The 18421-nt window shown below is 41.1% G+C and overlaps 1 protein-coding gene across 1 annotated transcript in view; it reads left to right on the top strand.

Annotated features, from left to right (window-relative positions):
• The window catches only part of XPO4 (exportin 4), a gene marked incomplete at its 5' end in the record, with an annotated part of 69691 nt that overhangs the window by 1017 nt on the left and 50253 nt on the right, over positions 1-18421 (top strand). Inside the window, 2 exons of the mRNA XM_013007774.3 lie at positions 4543-4684; positions 10473-10611. Of these exons, the coding sequence (XP_012863228.2) occupies positions 4543-4684; positions 10473-10611 (281 nt within the window). The remainder of the gene's footprint in view (positions 1-4542; positions 4685-10472; positions 10612-18421) is intronic.

Here is an 18421-nt window from a genome sequence, read left to right as displayed (position 1 = left end):
ATGCTCTGGTTTCTGGATGGAAACCGATGACAGTGAGAACGATGCGTGCAGCTGCTTCATCGCCACGGGCCTAGAGGTCAGCATCCTGGACTTGGAGGAGAACGAGCACTGGAAGAGCCACCAGGAGCTCCGGGGCCCCATGGGGCTGGCTGTGCTCTGTAAACTCCAGGAGGCCACTTTGCCTTGCTGGGCCCACAGTAATAATGTGTTATAGGAATAATGACGCCAGTGGCCTTCATGAATTTGGCCATTTTAAGCTGTTGTGAAGCTCAACTGTCATAAGGTTAAGAAAACCACTTTATAAACAGTAAAGTGCCATGTAAGTGTCATTCCACACAAACTCATTTTAGCCACTTAAAAAAAAAAATCTTACACAATTCCGTTTTCTGCCCTATTCAGGAGTTAGGCCTGACTTCCACCATTTAAATTCTAAATGAGGCAGGGTTGTTTTCCACCCCCCACCACCACTCCCTTTTGCCATTAATTTAACACCTGGGTGGATTTGTTTTTGAGACCAAGAAATTTCCTCTCTTAACCCTGTGCTGAATATATTCACTGGACACTAAATTTAAGAAGCAAAATGAAACAATCATTTTAAAGAGCTTATGGAATTATTACCACATCTTTACTGCCTTGAAAATTGTCGGTATTCATACAGCTAGGGCGCTGTTGCATTACACTGCTAATATGAAATGATTTGAGTTTGTTTTGTTGGCATATGCTGTGCCTAGATTAACTAGGATTCCATCATGTAGCATCTGACTTTCTATGTAATTCAGTTGTCGCTCTACAAGTTTGGAAAGCGTTGACTTAAGTCATAAGTATTTTATCAGCGAGTATTTGTTGCTAGCACCCTTTCCTTCCAGAGTGTGTATATTTTAAGCATTGTTGCCTTGTTGCAATTTGAGCTTGTTTTAGAAGACGCTTGTTTTCCTGAAAAAGTTTTCCAAAGAGTGGTATTTCTAGTTCTGGCTGTGCTTTTAAAAATCCGTTTGGGTTTTGTGATATTGCCTGTTGACAACCGGAGTCCATGTATGAAAGCCTAACCATCAATGTTACGTTAATGTTTGCATCTGAACAGAACATCTTAACTCCTTGCTTACTTGCCACTAGCACAAAATGGTTAATTCCTCTAAGAAGACTTCTCATACAAGTGGCAGTCAATCATGACTCGGAATTTTCACATTCTTCAGTGGGGTTAGGTTTCATCTGTGGCCGGCCCACGTGGTGGGTTCCAGTGGAAGGGAAGACTTGTTCTCTGAGGCGTCCCTGTTCTGGCTTCCTACAGTTCTTCCTTCTCGCTCCTCAATTCAGTTCCATGTGTCTGGTTTCCCCACCTGGTATCCCTGTTTTTGTCCTTTTCCCATTCCCTTTGCTCTGTTCTCTGTGCGGGTGTGTGCACGTGTGCGCTGTGTCAGAAGAGCACTTCCATAGACTTTTCCATCCCGAGGTCTGTGGCACTCTTGTAGGACCCAGGATACCTTCAGAAACCACGAGGTCAGTTCTTGTGAAGGAACTCACCCAAGAACAGAAGGATTGGTGCCTGGAGCTGCTTTTAATAGCATTTGTTTCTCCTTCTTTCATTCAAAAATACACTCTGTATCTTACTCTGTTCACTTTTTTTACCTCAGAAGCAGCCAAACGCAAACTAGAAGCCACCACAAACGTCAGATACTAATTAGCAGTTTCCCGGTAAATGTGGAAACTGTTTCCTTAGGTAATGCCAAGTGCCGCCTCGCTTCTTCCGGCTTTTCTGGGTTGTGGGCTTGGTCTCGAAGTTCACATCACCTTGTCTTTGGAAAGACATCTTGACTTCTGTGGCCTGAGCACAAAAGTCTGGGTGGCTTTAAAAAATTTAATTTAACTTGGAAACTGATTAGAATGTAACACGTTTCCTTTCATTATTTGCTTCACTTTTTCTATCTTCGTAGCTGTTTAGTTTCAGATGGTTTGACAAGATAGAAATGTATTTTATTTACCAATAAATAACAAAGGAAGTGAAAGCCTCCTACTAGAGTTGTCTGAGGTCATTTAGGGTCTATCTAGGCAGGGCAATAGTTAGGGGCAGCTGTTCCCCAGAGAGGTTACCGCGAGTGTTGTGTCTGAGTGCTGAGTTCTTCCTGAAGACCTTGCTGTTCAGAGCCGCTTCGTAGCAGAGGGCTGGAGCGAGCCTCCCATGTCCATCCGAGGGCCTCATTTCCTACTGGCAGGTGTCTCACACTTCGCCTGGCATATCTTGCAAGTGTATTTTATGTATAAGTGTCTGAAGATCAATACTAGCTCTTGTGAGAAAGTATGTATTTTATTAGTTTAGGAAAATTAATTCTTTTACATTTGAATTTTGCATTTTTCTCCAGAATGTTCTTTTCTTAGCAACAGGATATTATGAGACTGTTCAGAAAACAAAAGCAAAAACTCACTGACATCAAATCAGTTTTGACCCTGTGTGACTATATGGAATGTCTGAGCTGGAAATCTTTACACTAGCAGACAGCCTTAATTTTTTTCTCAAGGAGAGGCTAGTTAGTGGGTTTGAACCACAGACCTTGTGGCTAACAGTCCATTGTTTATCCAGCAGCGCCATCAGGCCTTCTTTTTATTATTATTTTTTCATCGGGCCTTCTTCTGAGCATAGTAATTTAGAAGTCCTCATTATTAAATTAGCTCGGAGAGGTATCTTAAGAAAAAGAATTAGAAACACCCCCACCCCCACCCCCCATGAAGACTTTGGAGTGCCATCCACTCTGTCATTGCCCTCAAAGGTAGCAGGGAAAAGACACAGGTACAAGAATAAATGTTCGCTGACTTGCCCTTCAGAGATGGAACTGTGAGGCACACCTGCCATCCATGTGACCCTGACTCTCTTGTCATTTCCTCAGGTGTCAGCTTTTCAGTGGGAACATTCAGAGATCTTTTGGGTCCTAGTTCTAAAACTTTTTTGAGTCTCAACGATTGTGCTTCCTTAAGATTCATGCCTAAGGATTTCATTCTTACACTTCAACGTTTTGTTACAATTGAAAAGGAGGACAGAGAAACTGCCATCACTTCTCCCAAGACCAGTTTTTGGATGAGATTTTCTTTCTTTCTTTCTTTTTTTAAATTACCCTTAAAAGGCAGTTACCACAATTTCCCATAAGTCACCAAAATAGATGTAACTGGTTTCTGTTTCTCATCTTCTTTGAATACCGCCCCCCCCCCCAACTATTCTTGGAACTTTCAACACATCTTATGGTGTGTTCCCATTTTTAAAGAAGTAGTTGCTTTGCTTTACTTATTTTTTTACAGATTTTGAATTTTTGTGAAGGTTGATTATCATCTCCATTAGAATTCATGATAAGTTAGCATGGACTAATCAAAACTTAAATAAAACGCAAAAACTGAAACATAAAACCTAAGCTGGTTCTTGCATTGATTTGGGTGCATTCAGAGCATTGAGGTAGGGTGTACGGTGTGGTCGGAAACTCCTTTTCTCACAAATTTTTAGTTGTGTCCAGGTGACTTAGAGTTTTCGGTGGCCTGGACCTGAACAGGTAGGAAAGTAATGTGCCTGACTAGTTTTGTGCTCTTCTGAGACGTTCTTGAAGGGGCCGCCCTTCCCCCCTACAGTTTAGTTCTCATGTCTAGTCATCTTCAGTAAATAATCTGAAATCCTAACGGTAGACTTTTCATGGATTTCACAGGGTGGTTATTTTTTTAGAGCTTCAGAAAACTCCCCTTCCCCTCACCCGCCCTTTTGATAATGCTGTTTGGGAACTGATGGCAGTGGCTTTGGTGAATAAGAGGGAAAAATAGAAAATTAACATAGATGGCACTCAGGTGTGTTAATTTTCTATTCCCCCACCCCCACCCCAGTCTAGCCTTCAGCGCAGGGACTGTAACTCATTAGTTAAGGGGAGGTCTTTCTAAGTGTAGCTTTGGGATTTTACTCAGTTTGATCAGTATTGCAATCAGAAAATTCAAAAGAACTTCTCACCTGTGTAAATGTGAACCTGTTGTTTTTTTCAAAAACTGTTTTTGGATAATTAACCCAAATGTGCTTGCATTTATTTCTGAACTTGCTATTAGAGATGGGTCATGCTGCTGAAAATTGTTATCCTTAAATACACCAATACTTTTGACAGCATGACTCATCACAAATAGTGATGTTCAAAGACTAGTTGGTTAAGGTGTTTTCCAGAGGCCAAGTTCTAGTTTACACAGGGTGAGAATCTCTTAGGAAATTTTCTGATTGCTTTCTATTTTTATTTTTTATTTTTTTAAAGCTGTGTTATTTTTTAGTTCTTCATGCTTTGGAAGTAACAGTTGAAGAGAGGTGAGGAAAGTTTGTGAAAATTGTGATCGGTGATTAGCTGCCACCTGCCTGAGGTGTCTTCTGAGAGGAACTAACCTCTTTGTGGTGCTAGAGCAAGGTCACTGGATAAAAAAAAGAACAGGTAACCATCTTATTCCTTGTCTGAAAAGTTCTGTTTTAAAATTAATACCCGAGAATGTCCCAGGCAATGTGACCTCCCATTTAAGGACAGTTGTTTGTTCTCTCCTCAGAAACTAGTAAAGTGGACTATGTCCTTTTTCAAGCTGCCACAGCCATAATGGAAGCAGTCGTGCGAGAGTGGATTCTATTGGAGAAAGGTAGCATCGAGTCACTGCGAGCATTCCTCTTAACCTATGTCTTACAAAGACCCAAGTAAGTACACAAGAAGGTACATGAGAACGCGCTGCTGACTGCTTATGTCATCTCTGATTCTCCATAGTTCATGATAGGTTAGCATTTGTGTATTAGGTAAGCGCTTCGTGGGGCTTACAGTTTTAAAATCCACATTAACACCTTTTATTTAAGCATATGGTATTCAGTTTTATTTTTCCAAAATGTTTTGCAAATTAGGTTTCCTTGTTGAGTTCCAGAGATTTTGCTTATTAAAAAAAAGAAAAGAATGTTGACTTTGGTCTCAGTCTAAAATCTTTTATACTTGTTCGTTTGGTGCTTATCGAAGCACGTTTCTTTGAACATGTTTTGAATTTTGAATCATAAGTATAGTGAAGACATAGGTGAGTGTCCTAAGGTGTTGGAAATCAAGTAGCATTAGCGAAATCAAATGTTACATATATGTGTACATAGACATGGGATATTTCCATAGAAAAGGGTCTAGAATAATTATGAATTTCCTTTTCTTAAAAAAAAAAAAAGAAATTCTTTTTCTTTTGGAGAAGAAAACTCATCTCAGATCTGAGATGAGTTGTTGGTAAATTTTCTTTTTATATTACATCTACACATCAAATGTTTTACAAGTTTGTATATATTTATTGCGTGTATGGTATTTTGGGAAAACTATTAGCTGTGCTTTAACTTTTTTTTTTTTTTGGCAAAAAGCTGTTTATTACATTCACAGCTGTAAAACTAATAAACTTTGGAAAGATATGTTTGAGGAGAAATTAATTTACTACTTTTTTCACCCCCACTCCCACCCTAACCCCCCCAAAAAATACAGGTCTTCTTTTAAGAACCAAATAAAACTCACTGCCATCCACTGGATGCAGCCATATAGCTCATAGATAGGCAGGGTAGAACTGCCCTTATACATTTCCAAGACTAACTCTTCCTGGGAGTTGAAAGTCCTCTATCTTTCTCCCAAGGAATGGCCGGTGGTTTCAAACTGCTGATCTTGTGATTAACAGCCAACCTGTAACCAGGGCAGGCAATGTATATTTACTGACTGTACAATATTAGATGCTAATTTTCAAATGAGATGAATAAAATTTTTGCAATATAATCGACTATACTTGTACTTGGGAGTGGTGGTTTCACATAACTATATGCATAAGACTTGAACTCTTAACAGAGTATATTGTCAGACTTTTGTTCCTACTGACTGCTCTTAGGAAAATCTGTGTTCATGATTTTTATAATAGTTACTGAAGCCTTCAACACTCAGTTGTCCCGCGTACTGGTGACTACTCGCTGTCATTTCAACTAAGAGGGACCTTCTAGGACAGAGTAGAGCTTTCCGGGGACCACTGGGGTGTGATATAGCATGCCCATTTGGTGTCTCCTTGAATATATTTGGTAGGCCTGGAAGGATTAGCTTACTTTTGACCCTTCTGTACACAAAAGAAAGGTAAGTACTAGTAAGTAGGAAAAATCTTAGCAATGAGTGGTTTTTTTTGTTAATTTATTTTTCATACACATAACATGCATATTAACATTTTTTTTTGTTACAGGGAACAACCATGAAAAAGATACAGAATTTGTTGAGTTTATAAAAAAAGAATCTTTCTTGTCCTCGTACAATCTTTTTAAAATTAAATATAATCATCTGTTCTTAAGAGAAGTTATTCAAGAGTTGAGGCTTTCTCATTTACACTTAGATAATAAAAGAAAATAAACCTTAAGACATCTGTGTTTGAGGAATGTTTTATATCTTGGCCCTTAGCCCTGAAATATTAAAGACAGAAAAGTTGTCTGAAGGGGCCTATTTATGTGGCTTTGGGAAAGCAGCTCAATACTTTTCTGCTGCTCAGTTTCATTACCCTGGAAAGGGCTTGGTGTTCAGTTGGTGTGGGCAGTCAGTTAGGTTGGAGAGACCTCTGGCTACTGCTGACCTGCCACTGTCTGCTAAGGCAGTATTCCAGAACAGTCAGGGCCACAAAGACCCTTTTGTCAAAGCAGACACAGTCTTTTCCCCAGCCTCCGTGCCCAAACACCGACTGCCATCGAGTCGATTCCAACTCTCAGCAATCCTGTGTAGGGGGTTCAAGCCTGTAAATCTTAATGGGAGTCAAAGGCCTCATAGTTACTCCTGTGGAGTAGCTGGTGGGTTTGAATTGCCCATCTGCAGTCAGCAGCCCAATACCTAACCCACAGTGCTACCAGGAATCCTTCGACGCTCCTTGGCGAGTGTAAGACAAATTTTGATTATGTATATGTGGGAAGTCTATTATCCCAACCAGTCTTACTCTTAAATATTTTACATTTATCCAGAAATTGTTTTATACCAGTGGTTCTCAACCTGAGGTTCACGACCCCTTTGGGGGTCGAACAACCCTTTCACAGGGGTCGCCTGATTCATAACAGTAGCAAAATGACAGTTATGAAGTAGCAACGAAAATAAATTTATGGTTGGGGGGTCACCACCACATGAGGAACTGTATGAAAGGGTCACGGTGTTAGGAAGGTTGAGAACCACTGTTTTACAGTCAATTGTGGGGTTCCATATTGAAATAGTTCACGTACACAGTTTTTGAAAAACATTTTAGACTTTCAGAGCAACTAAAGAAACGGTGCCGTAAACACGCCTGTACCCTTTTCCTATTCGAGGCATGATAAGATTTTGCCACATGTGATTTCTCCTCGTACATCTCTGCCCGCTCACCCCCGAACCATTTGAAAGTGCGCCAAAGATGCCACGAGACTTCATCCTTAAACCTCTCAGCTCCCTTTCCTAAGAGCACCATCTCACTGTGATTGATACAGTTGGCATTCTTAACATTACCTATTAGCTATCTGATTCATATCCTGTGATCTGAATGATATTATTTAAAGCATTTTATGGGTTCTTTTTTGACCTAGAATTTAACCAAGGCTTACATATTGTATTTAATTGTCACGTCCTTTTTATTCCTTGTTAATTCCAAAAAATTCTCTTGGTTTTTAAATATTGTGTGTGTGTGTGTGTGTCATTTCTGATAAAATTTCATAGTATACTTACAATATGGATTAGAGTTAGGTGAAAAAATTCTGACCTGCTATAGGTGGGAGACTACAGGTGGTTTTGTGTCAAATACTGCATGAGAAGTAGGAACTTCTCATTTACATGAATGGGATGTTTTCTTGATCTTTTTCCACCTCCTCCAGTTGATTTACAACTCAAGAGCAAATTTGACAGCGTGCTTTCTTTCCTTTTAATAATACTGTCCAGAGGTAAGAATTTTCTTCTTTTTTAAAAAATTCTTTTATTGGAGGCTCTTAACATCTCTTATCACCACCCATACATTTCTCCAGTGTGTCAAGCACATTTGCACATTTGCCGCCATCATTTTCAAAGCCTTCTCTTCCCACTTGAACCCCTGGTAACAGTGTGCTTTCAGAGCAAGGAAGAGACAGTGGCACAGTGGTTAAGAAAGAGCCTCTTCAACCCGCTTTTGCCATGTGCTGACTCTGTGGCCATGGGCAGTTTAAGTAACCTATATGCATCAATAATAAGTAAGAATTAATGAATGCAGTGAATAATAGTATTTATTTCTAAATATTGTTGTGAAGATTGAGTGTTTACATTTTTTGTAAAGTCCATTTGTATGAAATGTTGCATATCATAAACACTTAATGAATGTTAGCTATTACCTAGTTTCCTAATTCTAATTCTTGCAAACAGATACTTAAAGCTCTCTGTGTGCATTGCTAGTTGTCTTCAGCTCTGTGCATGTTCTGCCAGTAGTCCGCATGTATCTTCACAGCTAGTCTTCCTGCGAAGTTCCCAGAGGAGGCTAGGGGAGGAGGAGGAGGAATGGACACAGGAAACAAGAGGAAGTGGGATCAGCAATGAGGCATTGAAGGGATTGTCATGGAGGAGTTGAATCGAATGTATAATTGTTGAATGTAAAACTCTCATCTGCTCTGTAATCCTTCAATTCACAATAAAAAGTTAAATTATTTTCCCACAAAAGATGTCAGAATTCCCTGGCCATCTAATATTCTTGTCTATAGTAGACTTACTTCATTGCTTAATGAAGGGGGGAGGGGCACACTTTCAAGTCAGTGTTTTGAAAGCATGGTTTTCACTGCAGCCCTGACTTCAGCGGACCTATTGCCTCCTTTCTGTAAATGTTCAGTGAGCGCTGCTAGTGTGTCTGCCATGGCAATCAATACAGTGGGGAGCTCAGAACGGACACGCTGTCTTGGAAGACAATTAATCAAGTAGTGACAGATGTGTGGGGGCGTGGTTCAATGATTGAATTTCCATGTGGGAGCCCCAGGTTCCATTCCTGGCCAATACACCTCATGACAGCCACCACCTGTCTGTCAGTGGAGACTTGCGTGTGGCTCTGAGCGGGGGCAGGTCTCAGTGGCACGTCCATCTATCATGACGAAGAGAAAGGCCTGGCAGGCTACTTCAAAAAGTCAGCTGGTTGAAACCTTGTGTGTCACGGTGGTTCCAGCCTTAGCTCGGCATGAGGATGACACAGGGCAGAGTTTTGTTGTGTTGGGCTTGGGGTCGCCAGTGATCTGTGGGTGACTCAGTGGCGGCTAAGAACAGGAATGACAGATGGGTGCGTGCCATGTGAAGTGCTGTTGGGGCCCATGCTCCTATGTTTGATATCCAGCCAGCCTGAAGGAAGTGACACCACGAGGGGATCAGAGTTTAGAAGCTCAGGGCAGAGGTGGCATGTTCCGTTTGATGAGGGTGAGGGGGAGATTGGTGGGGTTGGGAGGGAGGAAGTTGGAAAGGGGGGTGCAAGTGGCCTGAAGGATCTTTTAAAAGAGTGATCATGTAATTCTGAGCATGAAGAGAGCGCTGCTTTACACTAGGCCCACAGGTAGACTGGCACTCTCCCAGGAGCCCAGAGTAGCTCTGACTCTTAAGCCATGTTGAGGACACACGGTGTCTGTGGCCATCTAAGGCGTAGGGTATGGATTTCTGGACCTAGTTTACAGTGCATTTTTTTAGGCGGAGACAGCATGACGTAGTGATTAAGAAAGAGATGCTCAGTCCCAGTTCTGCCTCTGGGTCCTCTGCAATTTGACAGGGCCCTACCTGGGTCTCTGTAGCAGTTGTGGAAAGGCAGGTTTCTGTGCCCTGTGGCTAACCAAGCCTTGAGGGACACCTCAAGTAGCCATCGCTGCTTCTGCCACCAGACTGCCTAGCAGATCTTGGCTATGATGTTTTTTGGAGTTCGTAGGTTTTCATAATAGTGTGTCTTGGTGGAGCTAGCATGTCTCCTTTTCACACAAAAGAGAAATGGGGTTCAGGGTGGAGATGGATGTTAGATCCAATTTTCATCTCCTAATCAATGGGCTCTTAATCTGGCTTTCTGTGACAACCCCCTACCCACAATACTTACCAGAAAACTAATATCTGTTAGACACTACCTGAAGTCGCTGAGACACATCTTCTGTTTAATCTGTCTTAGGCCCAATCGGAGGAGCATTTAACCCTTATAACAACCCTCTTTTTATGACTTCCTTCATCTCCAAAAGGAAGAAAACGGATTCTGAGAGCCATCTTGCTTCAGGTCACATAGATAGTAACTATAGAATAGTTCTATAGCAACTATTAGAGCCCCTGGCCGTGAACCTCAGTGTCCTGAATTTGGGGTCTGTATGTAACCGCTGTTTCTGTGACCCACAAATGTAAGCCGAGCTATCAGTAGTTTCAGGCAAAGTGGGAAACTTGGCAATAGTTGTTTGTTTGTTTGTTGGCAATATTGTTTATATTAGATGTAGATAATTTTTTTTTCACAACATTTTTTCTCTTTTCCAGCCTCCAAAAGTATGTTCGGGAACAGATTCTATTAGCAGTAGCTGTCATTGTAAAACGAGGATCATTAGATAAATCAATTGATTGCAAAAGCATTTTTCATGAAGTCAGCCAGTTGATAAGTAGTGGCAACCCCACTGTGGTAAGTGTGCTATTTATAACTACATAAAGTTTTTAGTTTGTATTGCACAAATAACTTGATAGCAATATTGACAGTGACATAAAGGAATGTGTACAACGAATAAATTAAGCAACTCTCATTTGTCCAGTTTTCTTTTAGTTTTTTTTGTATGTACATAATATAGATAGAGTATACTTTGCTTTTTGATGTGATTTGTGATTTTTTTTACCTGTTGCCATGGTCTTTGTACTCATTTTGATAGTTGTAAAATGTTATGTGAATCCTTGGCAAACCACATAAAAGTGTAATTTCCCTCCTGTTGAATATTTTCTCCATTGTTCAGAAACTTTGAAGCCACTAGTGATTACAGAACTGCACAAACATACAATGACACCTAGCTGCTGCGGCTGTCGCAGCACGCGGAGTTGTCTATGACTCCTGCAAGAGCAGCACATGGCAACACACTGTGCGCTCCTTCACGGCCCTCGCAGTCGTTCCCATGTTTGAGCCCGTCATTGCAACCCTGGGTCAGTTCATTTTGTTGAGGGTCTTTCTCTTTTTCGCTGACCCTCACCTTTACCTGGCAAATGCCCTTCTCCGGGGACTAGTCCCTTCTGAGACAATGTCTAAAGTAGGTAAGAGAAAGTTTTGCCTTTTAAAAAACATTATGACTCTACTTCTTCCAAGGCAGAATGGTTTGTTATTCTGCAACTCATGGTATAGTCAATATTTTTGCCAACACCATAGTTCACATATTTCATTTCTTCCGTCTTCCTTATTCATTGTCCAGAAAAGGCCATCATGCTTGGTAAAGTAAGTCAGCGAGGAAGAAGAGAACCATCATCAAGGAGATGATGGATTGCAACAGTGGGCTCAGACATGGCAGTGTAAAGTACCTGAGACCAGCCGAATGAGTGCTGTCTAACCAGGTGGAATTGAGATTGGTAAAACTGGGTCATTCTCATTCTCAGATAGTACCTAAAGAGGTACTATTTAAATTTTTAAAAAATACTGCTTTTTTTCCAGTTTCATAGTTTATGTGAATGAAGCTGGACACATTGCAATGCTTTGTGAACTACTTTATATCTCCAGGGATCCCCTCAGTGAGTGATAGGATTTTCATAGGACGTTTTGGCCTTTTTACATTGTTGTGTAGAGAGGTATGTGTTAGGAGGCTGTGTACATCATCTCTTCCTTTCCATCGTGCCATCCCTCTTACCAGTCCCTGACTCCTAATCTCTCCAGAGGGACACTCGCCTCATTGCACCAGCTGTCTTTTCTTTCTGGTTGAGACTTGGCATGCGTCATTAGCAAACTGGGAGATCTAGACTAAAGGCACATGTAAATCACATGTCAGTATTCTGCAACTTATTTAATGGTGCACACACTTGGCACCAGCACCAGACTCCTGTTATCTCTTTGGAATTTATCAGTGGTCAAGCTTTGAGTTCTTTTGTGCCAGACCAACTCCCTTGGGGTATAATTTACATACAACTTAACTGCGTCTATTTAAGATGCGCACTTGGACAACATTGGATTTTCGCATATACCAGTGGAACCACCACAGCAAGCAAGACACACATAATTTCTGTGTCTTGATTTTTAAAATTGTGTTTTCTGCTATTTTTAAAAAATACTTTTACTGGGGGCTTTTACATCTCTTAGCACAATCCATACAGTCCTCCAGTGTGTCAAGCACTTTTGCATATATGCCACCATCATCATTTTCAAAGCATTCTCTTCCCACTTGAGCCCCTGATATCCGCTCCCCACTTATTCCTCTTCCTCTCCCGCCCACCCTTCCTCAGGAACCCTTGATAAGTTATAGATTTTTTTCACATATCTTACATCATCCTCTGTCGCCCCTCACCTACTTTTCTGTTATTCATCCCCCCTGGGAGGGGGTTCTAAGTTGATCCTTGTGATCGGTTGTTATCTGCTGTTTTTCAGACACTTATTTTCAAATAGTGTTGCCCAGTAGAGCTTTCTGTGTTGATGGGAATATTCTCTATCCAGACTCATTAATGCATAACCAGTAGCCACCTATAGCTTTTGAGCATTTGAAATGTGGTTAGTGTGGCTGTGGAACAGAAATTTAGTTTTTATTTACCTTTAGTTAATTTGAATGTAAGTAGTCACATGCCACTAATAGCAGCCTTATTGGATGATGTAGTTATTACTGAAGACTTGGCCTATTTTGTGTTCTTTTCATATAATCTTAAACTTTCAAATCTACTGCCATCAGCTGGTGGGTTTGAACTGCCAACGTTGTATGCTAGCCTTGTGGCTAGCAGTTCTACGCTTACTTGGCAGAACCAGGGATTCTTCGTATTATAAAATTGTTTATGTAAAATAGCCTCAGAAGGTACATGGTGTGAGTTGTATGTTATGCATCATGATGGTTTTATTGGATGGTGTGAGAATAATCCTTGAAAAGAATCCTGGTTTTGTACCCTGGTATAGATAGGAACTGGAAACACAGGGAATACAGGACGGATGACCCCTTCAGGATCAGTGGTGATACCGGCACAACAGGGAGGGCAAAGGGAGAAAGGGTAGGAAAGGGGGAACTGATTACAGGGATCTGCATATAACCTCCTCCCTGGGGGATGGACAACAGAAAAGTGGGTGAAGGGAGACGTTGGACAGTGTAAGATATGACAAAATAATAATTTAAAAATTATCAAGGGTTCATGAAGAGGGAGCGGGGAGGGAGGAGGAAAAATGAGCTGATGCCAGGGGCTTACATGGAAAGCAAATGTTTTGAGAATGATGAGGGCAACAAATGTATAAATGTGCTTTAATCAATTGATGTATGTATGGATTGTGTTACAACATAAGAGTTGTATGAGCCCCCAGTAAAATGATTAAAAAAAGAAAAGAATCCTGGTTCACAATTAAGATTTAAAAGTTTTGATACAACACCCAATTTGGGGAAGGCTATGGAGGACAGTGGGAGTCCAAAACCCATTCTGCAGAGGATCTCGTCAGACCAAGCCTATGAGACAAATCCACTCTAGCCAAAGGCAAGTGTCTCAAGCAGCCTTACTATCAAGCAGAGACCATTGTAATCTTGATTATTTGGTATTGAACTCAGTATCAGACCAGTTGTCCTCCGTATAGACAAAACCTGGATTAGTACTCGGTGTAAGTATCTGTTAGTTGTCCCATGACAGAAATTTCTTCTCTGGCCTTTCGAACATTGATGGCAGTCTTCTCCCTCTTAGGCATCATTTGTATTTTTGCCTTTTACTGATATGATCTTATTCGTACCACCTGAGTGCAATTTGTCTTGCGCTGTTTTCTGTGGGTTTTCCCAGCTGTGAAGCACAGGAGGAATGGATGTGTAATGATAACTGATACAAGGTGTTGTAGGGAATGTAGGGGTAGGGGACAGGCGATAGGGAGGGACGGGGGATTTCAGGAGTGAACAGTGAGGGTGGGAGGGGGGAGGGAGCAGTAGGACTGCTAGTGATTGCACATCTCAGTTTCAAGGCGATATAACCCTGGGGGTGAGGGGTGAGCAGACTCTTAGATGTGGTGGTGATTGTATAACTCCCCTTGATGTGATTGAGTAGTTGAACCATTCAATTGTATGATATGTCAATTATGTGCCAATAAAACTGTTGGGGGGAAAAATAACAACCAGGTGAAATTAAGACTATCCAAGGTGGGGGGAAGTTTTTTAATTAACAAAAATAAAATGAAAAATGATTGGGAGGCTACTTTTTCCTCATTCTTTGGAGCTCTCTTGGTTGGTCGGTGGGCCTCCATTTTTGCTGAAGAGCCTCGCTGTGAGACGCTGATGCTCCACCACTGTCTTCGCTGGCTGTGTCGTGATAATCATGAGGCTCGCTGGCATTTGTGTTAGCGTGTGGTGCCCGACTAATGGCCACTGTGCACATGTGGGACAAGGTGGTACTCATTGATGGCCAAGGGGAAATGCTCTTGAGAAAGGGTCTAGGCCTGGTTGTTCTCAACCAGGTTGCTCTTTGTTTCCTGTTTTATGTCAGGACATAATATTTCATTTTGGTCAGGGAGTCAAGCCCGTTGTAATTGACCAGGACTTAGAGATTCGGCCCTGGAACGGTAACTCTAGACTCTGTGTGCTCTTGAAGAATGCTTTTCCCTGGTTAGTTAGGTGATCATTCCAGCAGGGGTTGTGTTGCTAAGGTAGACTAGGGATAGCCTTCCCCTCCTCCCCCACAGCAGCTTATTGGGACCAGGATGTTGCCCTGAAAGGATCAAGAGTTCTCTTGCCCTTTGTTGGGAATGAGCACATACACAGGAATTGTGTTCTCTTGTTCCATTCTCCTTGGGTAACTTGACCCGGACCAAAAAAGTAGTTTCACGAAACCTGGCTATTGGCTTTTTCTCCCCACCCCCACCCCCCAGCCACAGAAATAACTGATGCTTAGAGAATGATTGGAACAGATGCAGCTGTTTAGTCAGGAAGATTTTTCCACACTTGGAGAATAGTGCATACATTTACTATTCTTAGGGAATTTTCCAAAGTAGCATATATTATGCTTTTTCTTTTTTTAAGGAGAATGTCTAATAACAGGGCTAAAAAAACCGACCATGGGAGAAAATCTATAGTGGGAGGTAGAGTTTAATTTCAAGATAGCAGGATGAGTTTGCTTCTTTATCAACATGAATTTATTTGGATGACCACGTGAAGAACTTTAAACTTAAAAATGATTGCATACATTTCTACAGTAAGTTATGGTAAATTTTTACCGTGCATTCATTGCTATCTGCCCTTGCCCACGAGCTGAAAACAGGAGGCTGCAGATCACTAAATCATTGTAAAGTCTCTGCCTTTCTCTTTATTTTCTTCTCAGACTGATAAGAATTTGTAGGAATGATTCAAGAATTGACTTAAGATTTTCTTAGTCTCAGACATGAATAGCAGTGGAAGAGAGGTTTAAAACTTCCATTAGACAATAAAACGAAAATGGGGAGTTGACATCGGGGGCTCCAGTGGGAAGAGAAGGCTTTGAAAATGATGATGGCGTCATATGTGCAAATGTGCTTGACACATGGGAGGATTGTATGGATTGTGGTAAGAGATGTAAGAGCCCCCAATAAAAGCATTATTTAATTAAAAAAATCAAAAAAAGTGGGAAAGGAGAGTCTTAATGATCACATTTAATGCATAAATATCTTTTTAAAAAGACAATAGAACGGTAAAATGATCAAAGCAATGATAGAACATTGACTTAGAAATGTACGGGTGGTTTTAAAAGTATTTGAAGAGAAGATAGTAATGGTCTTCTATAGATGAAAGACAGGGTTGACCTCATCGATGTCAGAATCGATGCTGACTCATGGCAACCCCCTGTGGATTTCCGAGACTGTCACTGTTTACCGGAGTAGAAAGTCCAGTGTTTCTTCCTCAGAGGAGCTGGTGGTTTTGAACTGCTGACCTTGTGAAACACCCCAGCATGTAACCAACATTTCTGGCCAGTCTGTTTTTCTCTTCCTCCTAAGCGTATGGGTTTTTGGTGCCCTAGCCCCATCCACTGGTTTGGTGTATGTGTTTTTATAAGTTATGGGGAACTTTTGAGCATATTTCAATGATCACATAGTACTGATTTTGCATTTATTCTTGGGTTTAAATCCTGCTTCCTGCCTTCCCTCCTTTCAGTGGATTAACTAATTCTGATGATATTTAAGGGGGTGGGGGTGCCAAGATATAATTTTCTAAAAGTTAGCTATATAAAAAGAAACACTAACCAAAGCTCAGGGGCGTGTCAACTATAGAACAGAGATCTAAGCTTGACCTGTTGTCTCTGGTTTCTGAAAGTAGCCAGAGAAAGCAGGGCTATTTTGTCTTTTCTAAACCATCCAGGTGCTACCGAAATGTATGCAAATGAACGAGAAGTGCCCAGCTCATGACCTAGCAACAGGCCACAGGGAGGGGACATAAGGAGGCCTCTTCCTCTCCACCTCTCTCTGTGTGTGGTCTGTTTGTGTATACAGTGTGCTACTTGGGTTTGGGGTATACTCGCAGAGCAATCTATCAGTACTGCTTCTAATGCCCTCCTGACTGTTTAGAAGCCAGGACAACAGTGTGGTGGTCTTTTAGATACCCATGGCCATCAAACCAATTGCAACTGAGGACGGCCCTGTAGGACAGAGAAGGGCTGCCTCTTTATGGGGCAGACGACCTCATCCCTCTCCCTCAGAGCTGCCGGCAGGTTCAAACCTTCTGGTTCACAGTGGAATGCTTAATCACTGCTCCATACAGGTAGTTTCTGGGAAAAAAATCATCGTATAAAATATTTTTCTAAGAAAAAAAATTTTTTTTTCAGACTTAATGGAGTTTTTCATGTATGGTGATGCATGATTAGCATGATTACACTTGTATAGTTATTAAATCATACATTATTTCATACATGCCTTTTGGGATAGGCTGGCTTCCTTTCATGGTTATGAAAGACCAACTTCACCTCAGATTGCACAGTTCCCAGACTTGCTGTCAATACTGACTTGAGCAAGATATGGAAACCACCTTAGGAAAGTAACTAATTTTCTCCTTTTAAGTCTGCAGTTAAGTGACATTTTCATTGATCTCTGCTCTGTCCTACTTCCTTTGAAAGTGGCAGGCATATGTGAAATCGCTTTGGAAGTGGTTTCATTTTGCATTTAAGCTTCCTTTCTTCCTTTTTGCATCGTCCTGGAGAAGTGGGTGAGAAAGTCACTTGTTCGCAGCAGCAGCAGCAGCGCAGCTCCTGGAAGTGATAGCCAAGTTAATCTCTCTTATCACAAGCCTCATTGATGTTTGCTTAGAAGAGCAGCTGAACGTCTGCTTTATGTATGGCAACCTTTCATAAAGTTTATTCTTGGTAATAAAGCTCCTGGGGCCAGAGCCAGGCTATTATAAGAGACAATCCTCTCTGAACAGGAGCGTTTTATTTTGACAGTCGGAGTTAGTGTTTGAGTGTCTTTGCTTGTGACAGTAAGCCGGTGAGTAAGGCAACCTCTATCGCAAGAGTGTGTGTTTTTTTCCACTAGCATGGAATTGATAACTTTTGCAAGAAAAGAGAATGCTGCTGCTTTTAATATGAAGATAGTGATTTAATTTGTGAGCCGTGAGTTTTCACTATCTCAACGACAGGGAACAGTAGGCTCTTTCTTGACCGTAATCCCAATTGCAATGTGTTCTCTCTTTTTTAGAAATTTAAATTTTTCTCTTCAGAATGTATAAAAATAGGGAACCATTGTCATTTATTTTCTGCTTTTCGATGTGTTAACATAGTGTTGGGTGTAGAAGTGAGCGCAGATTCATTAACAGAAACGTTTACTGAGCAGCTACTATATGTATTGCTCTGGTGGTAGACATGTTTTTTAGGAGATGACTTACCTGCTTACCTGGTAATCTTAATTGGGTGGAATGTAGATGACAATTGAAAAAGTTGGATAATAAAGGACTTGAGTTCAAATAGGTAGTGATTCCTTTTGTGATAACCTTGAAAATAATGTTGACACTTGACCTGTTAACATAACCTGCTACTTTTTCACCTGACACTTTACTATGCGCAGTATCAAATTTGGATCATTAGGATGAGCATGTAAATTAGCATGGCCCACGAAAAGTAGTCCCTTTTACAGAAGAGAAAACTAAGACCAGGTTAGATGAAATGATTTGAAGAGGTTAGGCTTGGAATACAACAACTTAGGTTTTCTAACACGTTGATCCAAACCATAAAATTCATGGTGTTGACTAACTAATGGTGTGTTTTCATTTTATTCCTTTTTGATGTCGACTTAATACTTTTTGGTCTTTGGTTTCTAACGCGTGAGCAATAGAAACAGGCGGTTTAGC

The sequence above is a fragment of the Echinops telfairi genome, unplaced genomic scaffold (assembly GCF_000313985.2).
Source record: "Echinops telfairi isolate 266 unplaced genomic scaffold, ASM31398v2 ScPeMD7_2565;HRSCAF=3150, whole genome shotgun sequence".
NCBI lineage: Eukaryota > Metazoa > Chordata > Mammalia > Afrosoricida > Tenrecidae > Echinops > Echinops telfairi.
The sequence above is the reverse complement of the archived record's forward strand: the minus strand, read 5'-3'. Positions and strand labels throughout refer to the sequence as shown.